At 47.6% G+C, this 21274-nt stretch overlaps 1 protein-coding gene across 8 annotated transcripts in view; it reads right to left on the bottom strand.

Moving 5' to 3' along the window:
- The window catches only part of CRMP1 (collapsin response mediator protein 1), a 124991-nt gene that overhangs the window by 10578 nt on the left and 93139 nt on the right, over positions 1-21274 (bottom strand). For 3 of the 8 annotated variants that reach the window (XR_009757623.1, XM_061582552.1, XM_061582554.1), the window contains exon 11: positions 18186-18356. Coding sequence is in view for 4 of the 8 variants with exons in the window: in XM_061582552.1 (XP_061438536.1) it covers positions 18186-18356 (171 nt within the window). In the remaining 4 variants the exon portion in view is untranslated. Of the gene's footprint in view, positions 1-198; positions 321-16556; positions 16830-18185; positions 18357-21274 lie in introns of those variants that run through there. The other 5 variants (XM_061582553.1, XR_009757625.1, XM_061582555.1 and 2 more) reach the window with 5 other exon arrangements.

The following is a 21274-nucleotide window of genomic DNA, read 5'->3' as shown; positions in this document are numbered from 1 at the left end:
TAGTTATAGTCTATTAAAGAGGTTTCTGGCTTAAAGAGGAAGTAGACCTTCATTCTAATCCTTACTTGATACTTCCCAGATCCAAATCCAAAAATATAGAATACTTCCCAGATGTTGATTTTATGGGCTCATTTTGGTGGAACAGCGAGTATACAATATCAGGTGTTTTGGATTAAACCCTTATTTTGAAATGCTAACCTGGATATTTTCGGTGGTCTATTCCAGTTCATGTTCAACAGAGACTTTCTCATAATCAGGGTCCATCCAGGTGAGGAAAAAAATAAAATAAAGGCTTGTTCCAAGTTTTGGGTTGACCCCTGCTAATAATGTAGTGACAAAATTGAATCAAAATTGTATATCCTTTGGGCTAAAGACTTGCTTATTCCTCAAGGGAACAAACAAGAAACATTATTCTGTAAATTAAAAAAGATTTCCTGAATATAGACTAGAAATTTTGCTAACAACTCATAATAAAGCCAAAGTTTCATCAATAATAGTATATAATGCAATAAACCTGAAAGACAAGTTGAAGCTTTTGAAAAATAACAGCTATGATTTTTGATAAAAGATTCATTTTCAAGTAAATAACAGAATGATACTTTGTCACATTAATGGGACTGGAAGACTACTGGGAAGAGTATGCATTGATGTATAAAGAGACCACAGTCCCAGCAAAGAACCTTCTTACCCCAATGGCAGAAAGAAAAGACAGAACTGCCTGCACACCAGATCACTAATAAAGTGTTGTATTCTAAGCTAGTATTACAGTTGGTGGTAGCAGCTTCAAGATTACAAAAGCCTCACTGCCCGAGAAGAAATTTACTGGCTACTCAGTGAATACCTGGCTGATTTTGAGCTTTTGGTCTCTGTGAATGGATTGATCAGAAATAATAAATAATAATAAAATTTAATTTTTGTGTCGCCTATCTGGCCGAAGCCACTCTAGGTGACGTACAAACTAAAATTCAGTAAAATACAATACAATGCAGATAAAATACAATGAAGTCAGAAAGCAGCACAGTATCTTGCCTTGTTTCTACAGGATGATGCAAAGGCATTTTACTGCCCAGTGTAGATCGTGACTCACATAAGCACCTCTGTAAGCACTTGAAAGGTTGTTAAGAGGGGGCTTGCCCCTTTTACAATACAGGAAGAAATGTGATTTGAGAAGGCTATTTGAAAGAACTTCTCCTCCCTGTCCAAGTGATGATCCAAGTGATTATTTAAGCGAGACAGAACCTGCCCAGCCGAATATGGAGATGGCAATGTAGAGAGGGTCTTAAGCTCAGGGGCAAGCCATGAAAGAATCATGTTACAAGCCAGTTTATAAATGGATTAACTGCAGGACTTCATAGCCTGCTGATGAAATAAGACCCACCTTATATATACTCATAATCTATATTGTAGGCAAAGTGAATTTAATCTAATCTAAATTCCTTTGGTAAAGGCAGATTCAGCCGGAGGGGCAAGTGATCACTGTCAGTTCTCTTCCCTATATCAAAATTTAAGACAAGGTCTCTTCCATCACTAGAAATTAAAGTATAGTCCAACACACTGGACCCATTAGCAGACATAAATGTAAATTTACATAAATGTAAATTCACCCCATTTGTACCACTTGTACCCATTTGTACCCCATTTGTACCACTTAGAACATGAGATCCATTTTGAATGGCAAATTGCAGTAAGCATTCCTCAGCAAAATGTATGCCAAAGTTCCAATTAAGGATAGGTGCTGCCCATGTAATCGGCTGGAACTTGAAACAGTTTCCCATGTGTTTTTTTACTGTAGATTTTATTAAGGGGTCGGAGAATGTATTATCTATCCCCTTATGAGACCATTTCCCGGTTGATCATTAGAGACTCTTCTAAGTATTTTCCTTGAGAGATCCAATAAATTCATTACTGAACAGGCAGCTATATTTCTGAATGTAGCAATATCTTAGACATTCAATGATTGTTAGCTCTTAAATCCTCACCTTTGTTCTTCTAATTTTATGTTTATGTATTTAACCAGTAGTGAACTTTTTAATGGTTGGTTAACTGTAATAAAATATTGTTGTTGTTGTAGTCAAAGTACAGAATATGGAAGCAGATACGGGGGTTTAAGGCGTTTATTTCTAGCTCCAGAGGGTCTTTTTAATTATATCAGTGCCCTCTAGGAACAGCTTGCCACAGTGGCTCAACAGCTGGAGGAAGCTCAGGTAACCTATAAGCAAACTTGGAGAAGAAAAGCAAACACTCTTTCTCAAGGGAGTCTGGGGCAAAATGACACACACAGACAATGTGGAGAAAGAGGTCACTGGAGGTGGAACTGGCCAAGCAAAAGGAACATGCACCAGGAAAACCAGAAGTTGCTGTCCAGAGTGGCCATTAACAGCAACAATAAGAATGGCAATGTAAAAAGCTTATTCAGGTACTTGCTATTATGCAAATAGAAACATTGGTGGCTGGGAGACTCCAATGCTATTAGATTTGGGTTCTGAATTAAGCCTCACCCATAATGAACATCCAGCTTTGAAGGGAAGAACAATGGGTGCAGATAGGGTTAACTTGGTGACCACTAACAACCAGCAATTAACCTCCCAGTGAACTCGGGGTCTCTGGATGCTATGTGAACTTGCATTATACCTAATATTTCTAACACAATTGTTCTTGGGGTAGATTTTGTTAAGGGATACCACAAGACATGTCTGGAGTGTCAGTACAACACACTTATTGAAATATTTCTTCTGACTGGATAATAGAAAATCAGGATAGCAGCGGGAATGGGGGAGGAGCTGCAGTCTGTAGTGGCTCAGAACAAAGCAGTGAAGCTGAGACATCATGAACTAAGCTCCTTCAGGTAAATGTTGTTGCAAGGAATGTGTAGGAGTGTTTGAACCCAGCTCCATCTAGCCAGGCCTTTGTGCAGTAGAACCTTGTTCCAAGCCAAACCAAAAATGGGGTTCTGGGTTAGAGCACTCAATGTGACTGATCTCAGAAAGAGCCAGTCCTTAGATACTGGGCAAGGTCCTGGAACGAGTGGCCCTTGCATTGAGAAAGGTTATCCAAAGGTAGTAGACTATCATATTGGCTATGAATGTCTTCTAAAAATGTATCCGTTTCATGGAGACCAGCACTTCGTTGGATCTAAGGGAAGAATTTGGTTTCTAAATTGAAATGAAATGGATTTCACTCCTCCTAGGAAGCAAATGGCAAACTATGTGTTATATATATATTCTTGGGTTATGCACCATACTATTCAGGCAAGCACCTGGTTTATCTCTAGCAAAAGATCCTTCTGCATTTAAAGGGGCATGAGGCAAGGTCCTTGAATGAGTGGTTGCGGGCTGGCTCCACACACTCTTGGATGAGACCGATTATCTGGATCCATTTCAGTTGGGTTTCAGACCTTGGTTTTGGCACAGAAACAGCCTTGGTCGCCCTGTATGATGACCTTTGTCGGGAGAGAGACGGGGGAGTGTTTCTCTGTTGATTCTCCTTGATCTCTCAGCGGCTTTCGATACCATCAACCATGGTATCCTTCTGGGGAGACTGGCTGAGTTGGAGTGGGAGGTACTGCATGGTGGTGGTTCCACTCCTACTTGGCAGGTCGCCTCCAGAAGGTGGTGCTTGGGGAACATTGCTCGGCACCCTGGACTCTCCAGTATGGGGTTCCGCAGGGGTCAGTTCTGTCCCCCATGCTGTTCAACATCTACATGAAACCATTGGGTGCGGTCATCCAGAGTTTTGGAGTGCATTGCCATCAGTATGCTGATGACACGCAGCTCTATTTCTCCTTTTCATCTTCTTCAGGTGAGGCTGTCAATGTGCTGAACCGGTGCCTAGCTGCAACAATGGACTGGATGAGGGCTAATAAACTGAGGCTCAATCCAGACAAGACTGAGATGCTGCTAGTGGGTGGTTCTTCTGACCAGATGGTGGATGTCCAACCTGTTCTGGATGGGGATGCACTCCCCCTGAAGGAGCAGGTTTGTATCTCTGTCACTTGAGGCTCAGGTAGCCTTGGTGGCACAGAGTGCCTTCTACCAACTTCGGTTGGTGGCCTAACTACGTCCCTATCTGGACAGGGATAACCTGGCTTCAGTTGTCCATGGTCTGGTAACCTCCAAATTAGATTACTGCAATGCACTCTACGTGGGGCTGCCTTTGAAGACGGTTCGGAAACTGCAGCTTGTGCAAAATGCAGCGGCCAGATTGGTAACAGGGACCAGACGGTCCAAACACATAAAACCGATTCTGGCCCACTTGCATTGGCTGCCTGTATGTTTCCGAGCTCGATTCAAGGTGCTGGTTTTTACCTATAAAGCCTTACAATACCTGATGGAACACCTCTCCTGATACGAACCCACCTGCACACTACGTTCAAGATCAAAGGCCCTCCTACAGGTGCCTACTCCAAGGGAAGCTCGGAGGGTGGCAACAAGGAAGAGGGCCTTCTCAGTGGTGGCCCCCAAATTATGGAATGATTAGTATGATGAGGTGCGCATGGCACCAACACTGTTATCTTTTAGGCGCCAGGTCAAGACTTTCCTCTTCTCCCAGGCATTTTAGCATGTGTTTTAAATTATTTTTATATTGTTTTAAATTTTTAAATTGTGTTTTAAATTGTATGTTTGTTTTAATGTTTTTGGTTGCTGTAAACCGCCCAGAGAGCTTCGGCTATGGGGTGGTATACAAGTGCAATAAATAAATAAATATGGAGGTTAACAGCTGTGCAGCTGCTAAGACAGTGAGATAAGTGGGTGTTGATTTGGCAGAGGAAGTGTGCCAGTGAAACAGCCTCCACACCGGATCCCTTTGGCTTAGGCCATGGTGAAAGAGAAGGCACCTGGCTTAATTGACAATTCTATGTCACCTGGTCTTCTCCAACGGTAACTATAAAGAAACCCAATGGAGATTTGAGAATATGTGTTGTCTACAAATGGCTAAATTTAAAAAACTATTCAAGACAGCTGCACTAACATTGCAGATACATTAAATAAAGTGTCTGCAGTGATTTTTTTAAAAAGTAGTTTTGATTTGTTATCATCGAATTCTAGCAGCACCAGAAGGGAGAGGAAAAACTGCCTTTGCACACTTTGTGGACTCTTTCAGTTCTGCAGAATGCCTTTTGAACTTAGGAACGCTCCCAATAACTGTCAAAGATTGTCAATGGCTCCATTAAGATGTTGGAAACCGAAGAAATCCTTTCCTATTTAGATGATTTCATTTATGTTTACAAAACATGGGAGGAGCATTTGCTCATCTGGAAAACAGCTGTACAGAAGCACTGAAAATGGATACAGCTTGTCCTGGGAAGATATTTACCAGGAACAATGTAAGAACTCTGAGCTGTGTAGAATAAATCAATAGATATATTGAAAGAGACCTAGACTGGGGAGATTTGGCCCAGTTCAGTGAGTGCAAAGCTTGGAAAAGTTACTTTTTTTGAACTACAACTCCCATCAGCCCAATCCAGTGGCCATGCTGGCCTGGGGCTGATGGGAGTTGTAGTTCAAAAAAGGTAACTTTTCCAAGCTCTGATTGAGTGTTACAAACTGAATTATTTATGAGGGTTGCAAGGTTATTGTGCCAGCACCTTTACAGAGAACAGTACCTGAATGCCTTCATGATAATTATATAGCTGGCAACTTGGGGTATGAAAAGACATTTGACCAGGTACTCGATTTTTTTTGGCTTGGCACTGCAAAGGATGTCAAACGATTGGCGTGTTCATATCTCATCTGTCAAGAAAAGAAAGCACTAGCAACCCCATTAGTGGAAATGCCACAACCTATGAAACTATGAGTATTTATTCAAATAAGTCTTTTTTTTTATAATAATTTTTATTATTCAAATTTTTATAAAAACAATTACAAATACAACAAAAACAATACAACAGAAAAAAATAAAAGAAAAAGAAAAACTTGACTTCCGATTTGTTACAGATCAGCTATAAGTATATAATATATATCAAACCTGTCTCCTAGAACACACGAAATTCACTTTTTTCCAAAGTCTATCTTAATTAATTGTCAAATCCCATTATCATCATATTCAATTCAAATAAGTCTTAAAGACCCACTTCCAGAAGCACTAGTTGGCAATTAGTATTAGGTAAGAAGCCAGCAGGGGTGTGGGGGCTTTCCAGTGTTTTGCACCGCCTGCAGCATGTACGACTATCTGCCTGTTGGACAGAAGTCGTGGGTGTGCTCTCGGTGCAATGAATTCCTGGCTCTCCAGGAACGACTTCATTTCCTTGAGGCCAAGGTAGCGGACCTGGAAAAGCTGAGAGAGGCAGAGAGGTGTGTGGAGGAGGCCTTCAGGGACGTTATAGCTGTGTCCCACTCCAATGATGATAGCTCTCCTGCTCTCATGGAGAACGATGGTCTCGGGGAAGGAGAGCATCCAGCCGAGGAAGAGGGAAACAATCCCTTAGAAGGGACCCATTCCTTGGGGGATGAGCAGCTATCCTCTCGTGCCGAGGATATATCTCCAGGGGGTGGAGGGATCCTTGTAGTGGGTGATTCAATCATTAGGAACATAGACAGTGGGGTGTGTGATGGGCGTGTAGACCGCAAGGTGTTTTGCCTGCCTGGTGCAAAGGTTGCGGATATCACCCGTCGTTTAGATAGTTTGGTAGACAGTGCTGGGGAGGAGTCAGTGGTCGTGGTGCACGTTGGCACCAACGACATGGGGAAATGCAGCCGTGAGGTCCTGGAAGCAAAATTTAGGGTGCTAGGTAGGATGCTGAAAGCCAGGACCTCCAAGGTGGCTTTCTCTGAAATGCTACCAGTTCCACGCGCAGGACCAGCCAGACAGGCCCAGCTTTGCAGTCTCAATGCGTGGATGAGACGATGGTGTCGGGTGGAAGGGTTTGGATTTGTTAGGCACTGGGGAACATTTTGGGACAAGCCGGGCCTGTACAAAAGGGACGGGCTCCACTTGAAACAGAATGGAACCAGACTGCTGGCACTTAAAATTAAAAAGGTAGCAGAGCAGCTTTTAAACTGACTGAGGGGGGAAACCCGACAGGAGCTGAGGAAGGTCCGGTTTGGAATAAACCTCCCCCCTGGGATAAAAACCAAAGAAATGATGAAATTTTAAAAGCGGTAGGCCTAGAAGTAGGCATTGTGAGAGCAGGGGCACAGGATATAAATTCAGAACAGCAAAATTACCACAGGCCAACCCACAAGTGCCAAAGACACTTGAAGAGAGACACTGCTTACAAGTGCCTGTACGCTAATGCTAGGAGCCTCTGAACCAAGATGGGAGAACTGGAGTGCTTGGTCTTAGAGGAGAGCATTGATATAGTGAGCATAACGGAGACCTGGTGGAATGGAGAAAACCAGTGGGATACGGTTATCCCTGGATATAAACTATATCGGAAGGACAGGGCAGGACGTATTGGTGGCGATGTCACTCTATATGTGAAAGAAGGCATTGAATCCAGCAAGCTCGAAACCCCAAAAGAGGCAGACTCCTCCACAGAATCGTTGTGGGTGGTGATACCATGCCCCAGGAGGATACTGGGAACGATCTATTGTCCCCCTGATCAAAATGCTCAGGGAGACCTTGAGATGAGATATGAAACTGAAGAAGCATCCAAACTAGGAAATGTGGTAGTAATGGGTGACTTCAACTACCCGGACATAGACTGGCTGCATATGTGTTCCAGTCATGACAAAGAAGCAAAGTTTCTAGATATTCTAAATGACTATTCCCTAGACCAGTTGGTCATGGAACCGACCAGAGGGATGGCAACCCTGGACTTAAGTGGGGACCGGGACCTGGTGCGAGATGTAAGTGTTGTTGAACCGATTGGGAGCAGTGACCACAGTGCTATTAAATTAAACATACATGTAAATGGCCAATTGCCAAGAAAATCCAACACAGTTACATTTGACTTCAAAAGAGGAAACTTCACAAAAATGAGGGGATTGGTAAAAAGAAAGCTGAAAAACAAAGTCCAGAGGGTCACATCACTCGAAAATGCTTGGAAGTTGTTTAAAAACACTATATTAGAAGCTCAACTGGAGTGCATACCGCAGATCAGAAAAGGTACCGCCAGGGCCAAGAAGATGCCAGTATGGTTAACAAGCAAAGTCAAGGAAGCTCTTAGAGGCAAAAAGTCTTCCTTCAGAAAATGGAAGTCTTGTCCGAATGAAGAAAATAAAAAGGAACACAAACTCTGGCAAAAGAAATGCAAGAAGACAATAAGGGATGCTAAAAAAGAATTTGAGGAGCACATTGCTAAGAACATAAAAACCAACAACAAAAAATTCTATAAATACATTCAAAGCTTGAGTTGAGGCGGAGAAGCCAGCAATTACAGCAAGTGTGAATACAGGATGGGAAGAGCCGACAGAATGTAGAAGAGATAAGTCCTTGGGAGTCCAAAATTCAGGCTGACCTACTCCACTGTACCAACACCAGTTGGCGTCTCCTCTCTGCTGGGATTGGAATAGCTTCTTGGTTGTTCTCTGAATCTGATAGGATGGCTCCGGCAGGATCTACTCCTCATCTGAGGATGAAGGGTTTTGAGCTGCCTCTCTGCTCATCCCTTTCCTTGGGTCTGAACTCTCCCATCCCTCTTCATCCTTGGATAAGTCCTCCAAGGAAGGCATGACAGTGACTACCCTACCAATTATGCTTTTTCCTTTGCTTATAGTTTACCCTTCTTGTTATGAATATGTTGCCAATCACTTAACATGAGTACAAACTGTAGTAACCTTTACCTGTTGTTTTAGTTTTATTGCTGTTTTGATGTTGTGATACTTATATATTATGACTTTGTACATCGCTCAGAGTGGCTCGGTTTCCAGCCAGATGGGCGATAAATAAATCGCAGAAATAAATAAAATAAATAAAGCAGGAGACCATCTAGGGAGGCGATTGGACCCTTGGATGATAAGGGAGTCAAAGGTGTACTAAAGAACAATAAGGAGATTGCAGAGAAGCTAAATGAATTCTTTGCATCTGTCTTCACAGTGGAAGATATAGGGCAGATCCCTGAACCTGAACTAACATTTGCAGGAAGGGATTCTGAGGAACTGAGACAAATAGTGGTAACGAGAGAGGAAGTTCTAGGCTTAATGGAGAATATAAAAACTGACAAATCACCGGGCCCGGATAGCATCCACCCGAGAGTTCTCAAAGAACTCAGATGTGAAATTGCTGATCTGCTAACTAAAATATGTAACTTGTCCCTCGGGTCCTCCTCCGTGCCTGAGGACTGGAAAGTGGCAAATGTAACGCCAATCTTCAAAAAGGGATCCAGAGGGGATCCTGGAAATTACAGGCCAGTTAGCGTAACTTCTGTCCCTGGAAAACTGGTAGAAAGTATTATTAAAGCTAGATTAACTAAGCACATAGAAGAACAAGCCTTGCTGAACGAGAGCCAGCATGGCTTCTGCAAGGGAAAGTCCTGTCTCAGTAACCTATTAGAATTCTTTGCGAGTGTCAACAAGCATATAGATAGAGGTGATCCAGTGGACATAGTGTACTTAGACTTTCAAAAAGCGTTTGACAAGGTACCTCACCAAAGACTTCTGAGGAAGTGTCAGCTCTACACTGCCTCAGCAGTGTCAGGGGGGGCTGGAAATTCCTGGGTCTTTGGCAGGGAAGGAAAGTCCTTAGCCAGCAGTCGGGTTGTAAATCTGCCAGGCCTATCCGAAGCGTACTTGCCGAGTCAGAAGTCCAGAAGCGAGGTCAGTGGAGGTCCGGGATCAATTGCCAAGGAGGTCAGTCAAAGAGATGCTGCAGGGAAACTAGGTCTACACAAAGCCACGCCTGACGTTGCAGTCAGCAACAAGCTGCAGTCAAGGTGTGCCTTATAAAGAGCAGGGTTGACAGCAGGTGTGAGCCCTCAGCGTTTGGGCCTTAAGGAGACAGGCCTGCCCCTCTTCTGCCTGACCTTCTGCTGTCTACGTTCTGCAGGTGAGGGGGGAGTATCCTGTTCACTGTCTGTGTCTGGCTGCAGGGCCTCTGCTGTCCCTGGGGTGCTCTGCAGCTGAGGGGCAGAAGGAGCTGGATTCTCAGGAGGCTCCTCCGTGTCTCCTGCTGCTCCTGGGTCTGCTGCTGTTACTCCCGAGTCATCCTCATCTGAGGAGTCCTCTGACGGGGCCATGACACTATCCCCCGCCCCACGACCAACCCTCCGCCTCCCGCCGGGGCCCGGCTTATCCGGGTAGCGCTGGTGGGAGCGCCGGACCAGACGAGGGGCATGCACCTGCGCCGCATCTTCCCATGAGCGTTCCTCAGGGCCGTACCCCTGCCAGTCTATGAGGTACTGGAGGCGGCCCCGATGCCTCCGGGAGTCCAGGATCTGTGCCACTTCGAATTCCTCTTCCCCGTTGACTTGTATCGGTGGTGGGGGCCGTGGTTGACTACCCAAGGGGTGAGGCGGGAGACCGGGAGTCAGCAGTGATCTATGGAAGACAGGGTGAATGCGGAAGGAGGCAGGGAGTTGGAGCTGGAACGCCACCAGGTTAATTTGCTGGGTGATCCGGAAGGGACCTGCATTCTGAGCCGCCAGCTTGTGAGACGGCCGTTGCGACTGTAGGAATTTGGTTGAGAGCCATACCTGGTCGCCTACCTTCAGCGGCGGGCCTGGTTGGCGGTGGCGGTCAGCAAAGCGCTTATACGTGTCCTTGGCCTGCTCCAGCTGCTCCTTCAGGACTGCCTGCAGGGCTTGCAACTCCTGCAGCATGACATCCGCAGCGGGGACCGGCGACGGGGGTCGCACTGAGGGGAAGAATCGGGGGTGGTAGCCGTAAGAGGCAAAGAACGGGGTCTGGCGCGTGGAGGCATGCACGGAGTTATTATACGCGAACTCCGCCAGCGGTAACAGATCCACCCAATTGTCCTGTTGGAAGCAGGTGTAACACCGCAGGTATTGTTCGACGGTGGCGTTGGTACATTCTGTTTGTCCATCTGATTGAGGGTGGTGGGCGGAGGACAAGTGGATCTGGATGTTCAGGGCCCGAAACAGTGCCTGCCAGAACCGGGCGGTGAACTGGGCTCCTCGGTCAGAGATCGGGTGGTCAGGGAGGCCGTGTAACCGGAAAACCTGGCTCAAGAACAGTTGCGCAGTTTCTGGGGCAGAGGGTAGGCCGGCACAGGGGAGGAAATGGGCCATCTTGGTGAACAGGTCTACGACTACGAGGATGGTGGTCATTCCCCGGGAGGCCAGTAAGTCCGTGATAAAATCCAGGGAGACCGAGCGCCAGGGCCCGGGGGGGTAGGCAGTGGGAGCAGGAGCCCCGGGGGCTTGCCGGGGTGGCTCTTGGCTCGCTGGCAGGTATCACAGGCCGCTACATAGTCCTTGACATCCGCTTGGACCCGGGGCCACCAGAAATCCCATAGGACCAGGTGGAGGGTTTTATACGTTCCAAAATGCCCTGCCAGCTGGCTGTCATGGCAGAGGTGGAGCACCTCTCCCCGCAGAGCTCCTGGGGGAACGTACAACCGGTTCCGGTGATACAAGAGGCCCTGCTGCAAGGAAAAGGGGCTGTCCCGGGCGGGCATCCCAAACTGGAGCTCTCGCTGCTGGGCCAGGGCGTAGGGGTCCTTTTGCTGCTGTTCCTGCACCCGGTCCAGGAGGGGTTGTGGCTGGTGGGTAGCGGCGAAGTTCTCTGGGCGAAGAATTGGGCGAAGGGGGCGATCGACCTGCTTGGCTCGGTATTCTGGCTTGCGAGAGAGCGCGTCTGCTAGGGTGTTTTGGCGGCCAGGGAGGTAGGTGACCGTGAACTGGAACCGGGAGAAAAACAGGGACCACCGGATCTGGCGTTGGTTCAGCCGTCGGGCGCTTTGCAGGTGCTCCAGGTTTCAGTGGTCTGTTCGTACCTGGACCGGATGGCGTGCCCCTTCCAGGAGATGACAACAGGTCTCGAAGGCTACTTTGATGGCCAGTAACTCCTTCTCCCAAATGGTGTAGTTCTGTTCCGAAGCGTTGAGTTTCCGGGAGTGGAACGCACAGGGGAGCAGGGACTGCTTGCTCCCCACCGGCTGAAGTAGGACCGCTGCCACTGCCTTATCCGATGCATCGGCCTCCACTATGTAAGGTCGGGTAGGGTCGGGTTGCTGGAGGATGGGTTCAGATGTAAAGGCGTGTTGGAGGCGCCGGAAGGCCTGTTGAGCGGCCTCGGTCCAAGCAAACTTCTCTTTGCCTTGAAGCAGGTCTGATATGGGCGTGGTGAGTTCAGAGAACTGGGAGATGAACCGGCGGTAATAGTTGGCGAAGCCCAAGAAGCGCTGCACATCTTTGGGGCTTCGCGGAGCGGCCCAGTGGAGGATGGTTTCAATTTTGGCGGGGTCCATCTGGATACCCGAGGGCGAGATCCGATGGCCTAGGAAATCCACGGTCGTGAGGTCAAAGGCGCATTTTTCGAGCTTGGCAAAGAGGCGGTGCTCCCGCAGGCGCTGCAGCACCGCTCGAACGTGCTCCTTATGTTCCGAGGGGTTCTGCGAGTAGATCAGGATGTCATCCAAGTAGATTACCAGGAAGCGGTCTAGGAGGTCCCGGAAGATGTCGTTCATGAAGTGCTGGAAGACAGCAGGGGCGTTGCACAAGCCAAACGGCATCACAGTGTACTCAAAGTGCCCATACCGGGTGCGGAAGGCCGTCTTCCACTCATCGCCCTCCCGCATACGCACCAGGTTGTAGGCCCCTCTCATGTCTAGTTTGGTGAAAATGCGAGCGCCCCGCAGCCGCTCTAACAGTTCTGGGATCAGGGGCAGAGGGTAGCGATTCCGAACTGTAATCTGGTTGAGGGCGCGGTAGTCATTGCACAGCCGGAGTTCCCCACATTTCTTTTTGACAAAGAGGACAGGGGCGGCTGCAGGGGATGTGGAAGGGCGAATGAACCCTCGGCGCAGGTTCTTGTCGAGGAACTCTCTGAGGGCTGCCAGTTCGGGTTCTGACAGGGAATAAAGCCGGCCCACGGGAATCTTGGCTCCGGGGAGCAGATCAATGGGACAGTCGTAAGGACGATGGGGCAGCAACTGGTCTGCCTCTTGCTTCCCAAACACATCCTCAAACTCCCAGTACTGTTCCGGTAAAGCCTCGGGCACGGAGCTTGCCTCCTGGGTCATCAGGATGCGCTCCTTCGGCCTCCAGCAGTTGGCTTGGCAATGGGGGGATCCGAGGGTCAGTCGGCCCGTGGACCACTGGATGATGGGGTCATGCCGCTGGAGCCATGCCAGGCCCAGCACGACCGGGAAGTGGGGTGCGGCAGCCAGGTAGAACTGGAGGCTTTCCTCGTGCTCCCCCAGGGCCATGTTGAGCGGCACTGTCTCCTGTACTACAAGGCCCGAGGCGAGAAACCGGCCATCAATAGTCTCCACCAGCAGGGGGCGGTGAATGGGTTGACTAGGAACCCGGTGGAGCTTGGCAAAGGACACGTCCATAAAATTGCTGGTGGATCCTGAGTCCGGCATGGCGGGTACTTGTAGGGTCCCCCTTCCGGGGACTGTCAGTGCGATCAACACGGTCAGATGCTTGGGCGGTGAGGAACTGAGGTGGTGGGCCCCTTGAACCATGAGGTTGCCCCGGCTCAGGGGCCTGTGAAGGCTGGGGCATGGGCGTTTCCCGAGGCAGAGGCTGTGGGTCATTTCGCGGAACACTGGGCTGCAAAATGTCCCAGGGCCCCGCAATACAGGCAGAGGCCCTGTTGCCGGCGTCGCAGCTTTTCGGCCGCAGAGACACGTGGCCGAGCCCCTCCCAGCTGCATCGGTTCTGCCAGGGGTGTAGGGTCCTTGCCGACAGGCTCCAAAGGCCCAGCCACTGGGGCTGATGCTCTGTAGACTGGCCGGGGTCGGTTGGCAGCACGCCTGCTTTCCAGCCTCCCGTCAATCTGGAGACACAGGCGTATGAGGGCTTGCAGGGTTCCAGGGCGCTCCACCCTAGCTAGCTCATCCAGGAGCTCATCCAACATCCCCTCCTGAAACTGGTCCATGAGAGCGGCTTCGTTCCAGCCCAGGGTTTGTTGCAATAGACGAAAGTCTGTTACATATTCCCCCAAGGGGCGTCGGCCTTGCCGCCGCCTGCGTATCCGGCGGTTGGCTGTGGCAGATTGGACTGGGTCCTCGAACATAGCCTTCAATTTTCTGGTGAAGGCGGCTAGGTCGTTGAGCACGGGGCTCTGCTCGAGGAGCAGGGGCGTGGCCCATCTAGCTGCCGCCCCGGTGCAGAGGTTAATCAAGAATCTCACCCGGGTCTTATCATCTGGGAAGGCCGCTGGGCGTAACTCCATGAAGAGCTGGGCCTGGGCCAAGAAGGCTGAGAGCTGGTCGGAAGCCCCAGTAAATTTCTCTGGGAGAGTCACAGGGCACTTGGCTCTCCCTGTAGGGAGAGGGGGTGGGGCTGCTGCTAGCTGGGTTTACAAGCCCTGGACGGCCAACAGCAGCTGGTCTACTTGTGAGCGCAGGAGCAAGTTTTCCTGCTGGAGTTGCTCCATGGTCAGCACTTCCCCCACTCCTTTGTTGCCTGCTTTGTTTGGGCTGACTGCAAACTGTCAGCTCTACACTGCCTCAGCAGTGTCAGGGGGGGCTGGAAATTCCTGGGTCTTTGGCAGGGAAGGAAAGTCCTTAGCCAGCAGTCGGGTTGTAAATCTGCCAGGCCTATCCGAAGCGTACTTGCCGAGTCAGAAGTCCAGAAGCGAGGTCAGTGGAGGTCCGGGATCAATTGCCAAGGAGGTCAGTCAAAGAGATGCTGCAGGGAAACTAGGTCTACACAAAGCCACGCCTGACGTTGCAGTCAGCAACAAGCTGCAGCCAAGGTGTGCCTTATAAAGAGCAGGATGGACAGCAGGTGTGAGCCCTCAGCGTTTGGGCCTTAAGGAGACAGGCCTGCCTCTCTTCTGCCTGACCTTCTGCCGTCTACGTTCTGCAGGTGAGGGGGGAGTATCCTGTTCACTGTCTGTGTCTGGCTGCAGGGCCTCTGCTGTCCCTGGGGTGCTCTGCAGCTGAGGGGCAGAAGGAGCTGGATTCTCAGGAGGCTCCTCCGTGTCTCCTGCTGCTCCTGGGTCTGCTGCTGTTACTCCTGAGTCGTCCTCATCTGAGCAGTCCTCTGATGGGGCCATGACAGGAAGCTTAGCAGTCATGGAATAAGAGGAGAGGTCCTCTTGTGGATAAGGAATTGGTTGAGAAGCAGAAAGCAGAGAGTAGGAATAAACAGACAGTTCTCCCAATGGAGGGCTGTAGAATGTGGAGTCCCTCACGGATCGGTATTGGGACCTGTACTTTTCAACTTGTTCATTAATGGCCTAGAATTAGGAGTGAGCAGTGAAGTGGCCAAGTTTGCTGACGACACTAAATTGTTCAGGGTTGTTAAAACAAAAAGGGATTGCGAAAAGCTCCAAAAAGACCTCTCCAAACTGAGTGAATGGGCGGGAAAATGGCAAATGCAATTCAATATAAACAAGTGTAAAATTATGCATATTGGAGCAAAAAATCTTAATTTCACATATACGCTCATGGGGTCTGAACTGGCGGTGACCGACCAGGAGAGAGACCTTGGGGTTGTAGTGGACAGCACAATGAAAATGTCGACCTAGTGTGCGGCAGCTGTGAAAAAGGCAAATTCCATGCTAGCGATAATTAGGAAAGGTATTGAAAATAAAACAGCCGATATCATAATGCCGTTGTATAAATCTATGGTGCGGCCACATTTGGAATACTGTGTACAGTTCTGGTCACCTCATCTCAAAAAGGATATTATAGAGTTGGAAAAGGTTCAGAAGAGGGCAACCAGAATGATCAAGGGGATGGAGTGACTCCCTTACGAGGAAAGGTTGCAGCATTTGGGGCTTTTTAGTTGAGAGAAAAGGCGGGTCAGAGGAGACATGATAGAAGTGTATAAAATTATGCATGGCACTGAGAAAGTGGATAGAGAAAAGCTTTTCTCCCTCTCTCATAATACTAGAACTCGTGGACATTCAAAGAAGCTGAATGTTGGAAGATTCAGGACAGACAAAAGGAAGTACTTCTTTACTCAGCGCATAGTTAAACTATGGAATTTGCTCCCACAAGATGCAGTAATGGCCACCAGCTTGGATGGCTTTAAAAGAAGATTAGACAAATTCATGGAGGACAGGGCTATCAATGGCTACTAGCCGTGATGGCTGTGCTGTGCCACCCTAGTCATAGGCAGCATGCTTCTGAAAACCAGTTGCCGGAAGCCTCAGGAGGGGAGAGTGTTCTTGCACTTGGGTCCTGCTTGCGGGCTTCCCCCAGGCACCTGGTTGGCCACTGTGAGAACAGGATGCTGGACTAGATGGGCCACTGGCCTGATCCAGCAGGCTCTTCTTCTGTTCTTATACCTTTTTAAAGTACATAAGTTGCACAACCACTGAAAAACAAAAAGGGCTGAGACTGTGACAGATGCATGTTTCAATTTGGTCTACCAAAAATGTATTTACAGCAATCAAGGAAAAAGAGTTTGAATCATGGCTGCTTCAGGAAGTGTGCTAGCAAAATCAAGACAAGTGGTCCACCCTGAAAGTAATGGGGAAGGGGAGAGAGTAAACCAAACAAACCATGCTTGGAGTCTTGGTGAGTAGAGACCAGAAGTATTGGGATTCCATATGTTGTTTTTGCATATAATACTAGCAAGCATTCAGCTATACAGTACTCTCCTTGTGGATTTTTTTTAATTCTGTGTTCCCATGTGACATGGTCTTCAGTAAGCAAGAACTGTCCAGGCATATACTACTGACACAGGAGAGGGGCTTAGCATAGGGCTATGTCAGTGACTTGATAGGAGTTTCCACAAAGTAGAATTCCATCTAAGGCAAAACAAGGGTGCTAAGCACAAGATGCTAGAGAAAAGATGAACTAGATTCCTATAAGGAAAGCAAGAAAATGTAGTTATACAACTGGCAAAAACAGCCAGGAAAGAATCCAAAAATCCTTTTTTTTGGGGGGGGGGGCTTAAATAATTGTTAAGAAACTTTGCAACTTATTTGCTAATATGGAAATACAACTCTTGCCCTTTTGTAGTACACAGAGAACTGGTGCAGTGATTTATTGAAAGAAAAGAAGCTGAATCAGTTGCAGAGGGTCAGTATCATTCTTAGGAGGATACTACAGAGGAAATGGTGGAGGATATATTGCAGCAGGAGCCTGCACCTTCTCAAAGGAGCTCCAGTCTTTGAAGAGGAATTCCCAAAAAATTCTAGTGACCCTGAAATTATGCCACTGGAAAAAGACTTGCCCACAAGAGGTTACTGGCCTCTGCTATGCCTCTGCATACTATGCAGAGGCATAGTAGAGGCCAGTAATCTCTGTTGTGGGCATGTCTTTTTAACCTAGCCTTAGCTACTAGGGACACATGCTCATCCTCTGAGTATATAACTTGGTTAAGCAGACAAACACAAAAGTCTTTCTAGTTGGCAAATTTTACACTGTTCCTGGCAACCCGGAAACCATTGGTTAAGAGACTGTCTTTAACTGTTTTTAGAATGCAATTGATTTGTTTCTCTATGCTCCTTTGGGAGGAAGGGAGGGATTTAAATTGAATAAATAAAATAAATACCATCCTAAAAAGAAAATGTGATTATTTACTTAATTTAGAGATGAAGAGTTGCAATGATAACAACCACCACTAGGTGGTGTTGTCCCATACTCTTAGTGCTTAGATAAGATTCAATGTTGTGCCTTGTTCTGTCTTGTCTCTTGTTGTACTGTCTTGAAACATTTAGGTAAAAGAGCAGTTCTGCATTGGAGACCCAATTCTGCCAGATTTCTAATAAAATATTTTATTCTAAACTAGTATTACTGCATTCCAGCTGAGGTGGCCTCCCCCCGATTGCCACTAGAGGGCTATTGAAGAACCTAACCAAACTAAAACAAAACAGTAAGCTGGGGAGAGGAGGGGGTACCGCCACAACGGTGAAGAAGAGGGGGATGGCAAGAGACAGGGGGGCTGAAGAGGAGTGGGGGCAGCAGGTCAGGTGACACAATCTCTTGCACTGGCCCTGCTGTGTAGACCACCGAAAAATTATTTACTGTGTTGTCCTTCTGTATGCAGAATATACATGGGAGTGCTGACATCCATTCTCTGAACACAGTTTGGTGATGCATGCAGTAAGAAGCATTTGTGCACATGTTGCGCTGCCATTGGCAAGGGTTTTGTTGACAGCCTGCAGCAATAATGCCTTAACCAGCCCTCAAAAGAACTGAAGAGCTTTTCTTCTTACCGATTTATGACTTTTGGCTGTGATTGTCTTCCCCTTCTCTGGGTCCCAGATCACAATATCAGCATCCGAACCCACAGCAATCCTTCCCTTCCGTGGATAAAGGTTGAAGATTTTGGCTGCATTCGTACTGGTAACTGCAACAAATTGATTTTCATCCATTTTACCTGTAGACTAAAATCAATTTTCTATGAGACATATCTCAAGAATGGCAGCATATTCATATGCACTTAAAAAAGAAATTAAGATGGGGCTCACCAACCTGGTGCCCACAAAGGCTCCAGACTGAGCATTCATTATTTAAAAAAGTAAGTATCTAGCCCTCCTAACAAGTAAGTTATGAAGCAATATTCTACAATATCCTTTATGAGGTGAGGTGACCAGAACTGTACGCAGTATTCCAAATATGGTCGCAGCATAGATTTGTATAACGGCATTATGATATTGGCAGTTTTATTCTCAATACCTTTCCTAATGATTCCTAGCATAGAATTTGTCTTTTTTTCACAATTGCCACACACTTGGTCAACATCTTCATCGAGCTATCTACCATGATCTCAAGGTCTTGTTCAGTCACCACCAGTTCACATCCCATCAACATATATGAGAATTAAGATTTTTTGCCCTGACATGCATGACTTTATATTTGTTTACATTGGAGTTGCCATTTTACCACCCATTCACTGAGTTTGGAGCTCTCTGCAAGCCCTTTTTGTTTTAACAACCCTGAACAATTTAATATCAGCATACTTGGCCACTGCAGCACTCACCTTTAACTCTAGGTTGTTTATGGACAAGTTAAAAAGCACAGCTCGCAATACCGATCCTTGGGGGACTTCACTTTCTGCAGACCTCCATTGGGAGAACTGTCCATTTAGTCCTACCCTCTGCTTCCTGTTACTTAACCAGTTCCTGGTCCAGAAGAGGGCATCTCTTATACCATGGCTGCTATGCTTACTCAGGAGTTTTTGGTGAGGTACCTTGTCAAAAGCTTTTTGAAAGTCCAAATACACTATGTCAACTGAATCACCTCTATCTATATGCTTCTTGACACTCTCAAAGAACTTTACTAGGCTAGTGAGACAGGATTTACCCTTACAGAAGTCATACTGGTTCTACTTCAGCAAGGCTTGTGGTTCTACATGCTTGGTTATTTTATATTTAACAATACTTTCCACCAGTTTTCCTGGGACAGACATTAAGCTAACTGGCCTGTAATTTCCAGGATGCCCCCTAGATCCCTTTTTAGAAATTGGTGTTACATTAGCTACATTCCTGTCCTCAGGTATGGAGGTGTATCTTAGGAACAAGTTACATATTTATGATCACCCATTTAATATTTGAGTTCTTTGAGAACCCTCAGGTAGATGCCATCCAGACCCAGCAATTTGTCAGTTTTCATTTTGTTTATTAGGCCTAGAACTTAAGTCTCTCATCACCACTATTTGCCTCAGTTTCTCAAACTTCCTCCCTACAATAGCTCAGGCACAGGGATCTGCCCCATATCTTCCACTGGGAAGACAGATGCAAATAATGCAATCAGCTTCTCTGATTATTATCCTCTTTTAGCACATGTTTGACTCCCTTGTCACCCAAGGGTCCAACCTCCTCCCTAGACGGTCTCCTGCTGCTAAAGTACTGTTATGGGTTTGGGGTTGAGATGGAGATTTCTATGAGTCCCTTTCCAGCCTCTGGTTTAGACCCTGCACCTGGGGGTGAGAAACCTGCTTTGCTGGTCTGATGAGTTCTCTTTGTTAGTCTAATAGAGTGGCCAGGTGAGTTAATGGGTCAATAAAGTGCCCATTGTCTGGGCCAGGGAGATCCTATTGTTATTGAAACTCTTCAGGAGAGCCCCCCCTCTTCCTGAGGCCAAGGAGAGGCTTGAGCTTTGAGTTGTCTGAGGAAAAGGCTGTGAGCAGGAGGCAGGAGAGAAACTGGCTCTCTGCACCATGGCTTTAGGGTGCCTCCTGTAAGCCTGATGGAAAATGCAAGATCTGTTGGACTGCTGATGCCTTGAACCCCTCCATCTTAAGCTCAGTTTGGAATGTGTGTAAATAAATAAACCATATTTCATAAAAACACCACAGCCTCCACCTCCGCCAACCTTCTTTCCAAGGAAACCAAAGCCCTGGGTGAGTGCAGGGACCCCTTGAAATCTGTCACAGCTTGTAGATTGGGGTCGTGAGCAACACTGGTGTAAGCAGCGGGATTGAGTTTCCTGGAAGAAGCATTCGGAGCAAGGTGTGCCTGAGTCAAAATGCGGGGAGGGACAGCAACCCTCCTGGAACAGATAAAATTGATGCTCCAGCAGCAAAGGCAGGAGGACCAGCAGCAAAGGCAGTGGTACTGGCAGCAAAGACAATGAGAGCGCCAGAGGACCAACAGCAAAGGCAGCAAGAGTACCAGGAGCACTGGCAACAAATGGGGGAGATATTTGAAAGCCGCTTTGGAGAGAAAAAGGAGACTCCATGTGAGGTGAGAGCCCTGCTTGATCAGCCGCTACAAGGGGCTGAGAGTGACCCGGGAGACCAGACTGGGGTGGCTAAACAGATCCAGAAAGTGGATGGGCAGCTGGAGGGCTTGGACTGTGAGGAGTTGTAGTCAATAGCGGAGGAGGAAGAAGAGGCCTTGAATGTCCAGAAGCCTGCCAGGGGGGAAGACACCAGAAATCTACTTCCAGATTTCCCCAAGCCCCAAGAGTTGAAGGAGGACAGGCTGGAAAATGAAGAGGAAGATGCCTCGGAAGAAAGTGGGATAGAGGCTGGAGAAGAGATGCCACTCATAGTCTTCTCTGCTCCAGGTGAGCCTGCTGCTGAAGTAGTGCAGGAGGAAGAAAAGGCCTTGGAGAAAGGCGAACTACAGGCTGGAGAAGAGCAGCTGTTGATAGATTTCTTCATCCCATGTGTGCCAACTGTGGAAGAGAAAGTGCAGGAGGAAAAGTTAGAGGCATGTGCACAAGGAGAAGCCTGAGGTGGGAGCGCAAGTTGCACTCCCACCTCAGGCTTCTCCTTGTGCAGATCCCTCCCAGTGCCTGGAGAGATGGGTGAGATAAAATCCCCAAGTGACTTTGCCCCTTGGGTGCCCCATAATGG

Source organism: Rhineura floridana, chromosome 8 (assembly GCF_030035675.1).
Source record: "Rhineura floridana isolate rRhiFlo1 chromosome 8, rRhiFlo1.hap2, whole genome shotgun sequence".
NCBI lineage: Eukaryota > Metazoa > Chordata > Lepidosauria > Squamata > Rhineuridae > Rhineura > Rhineura floridana.
This window is presented reverse-complemented; position numbering and strand designations above follow the sequence as displayed.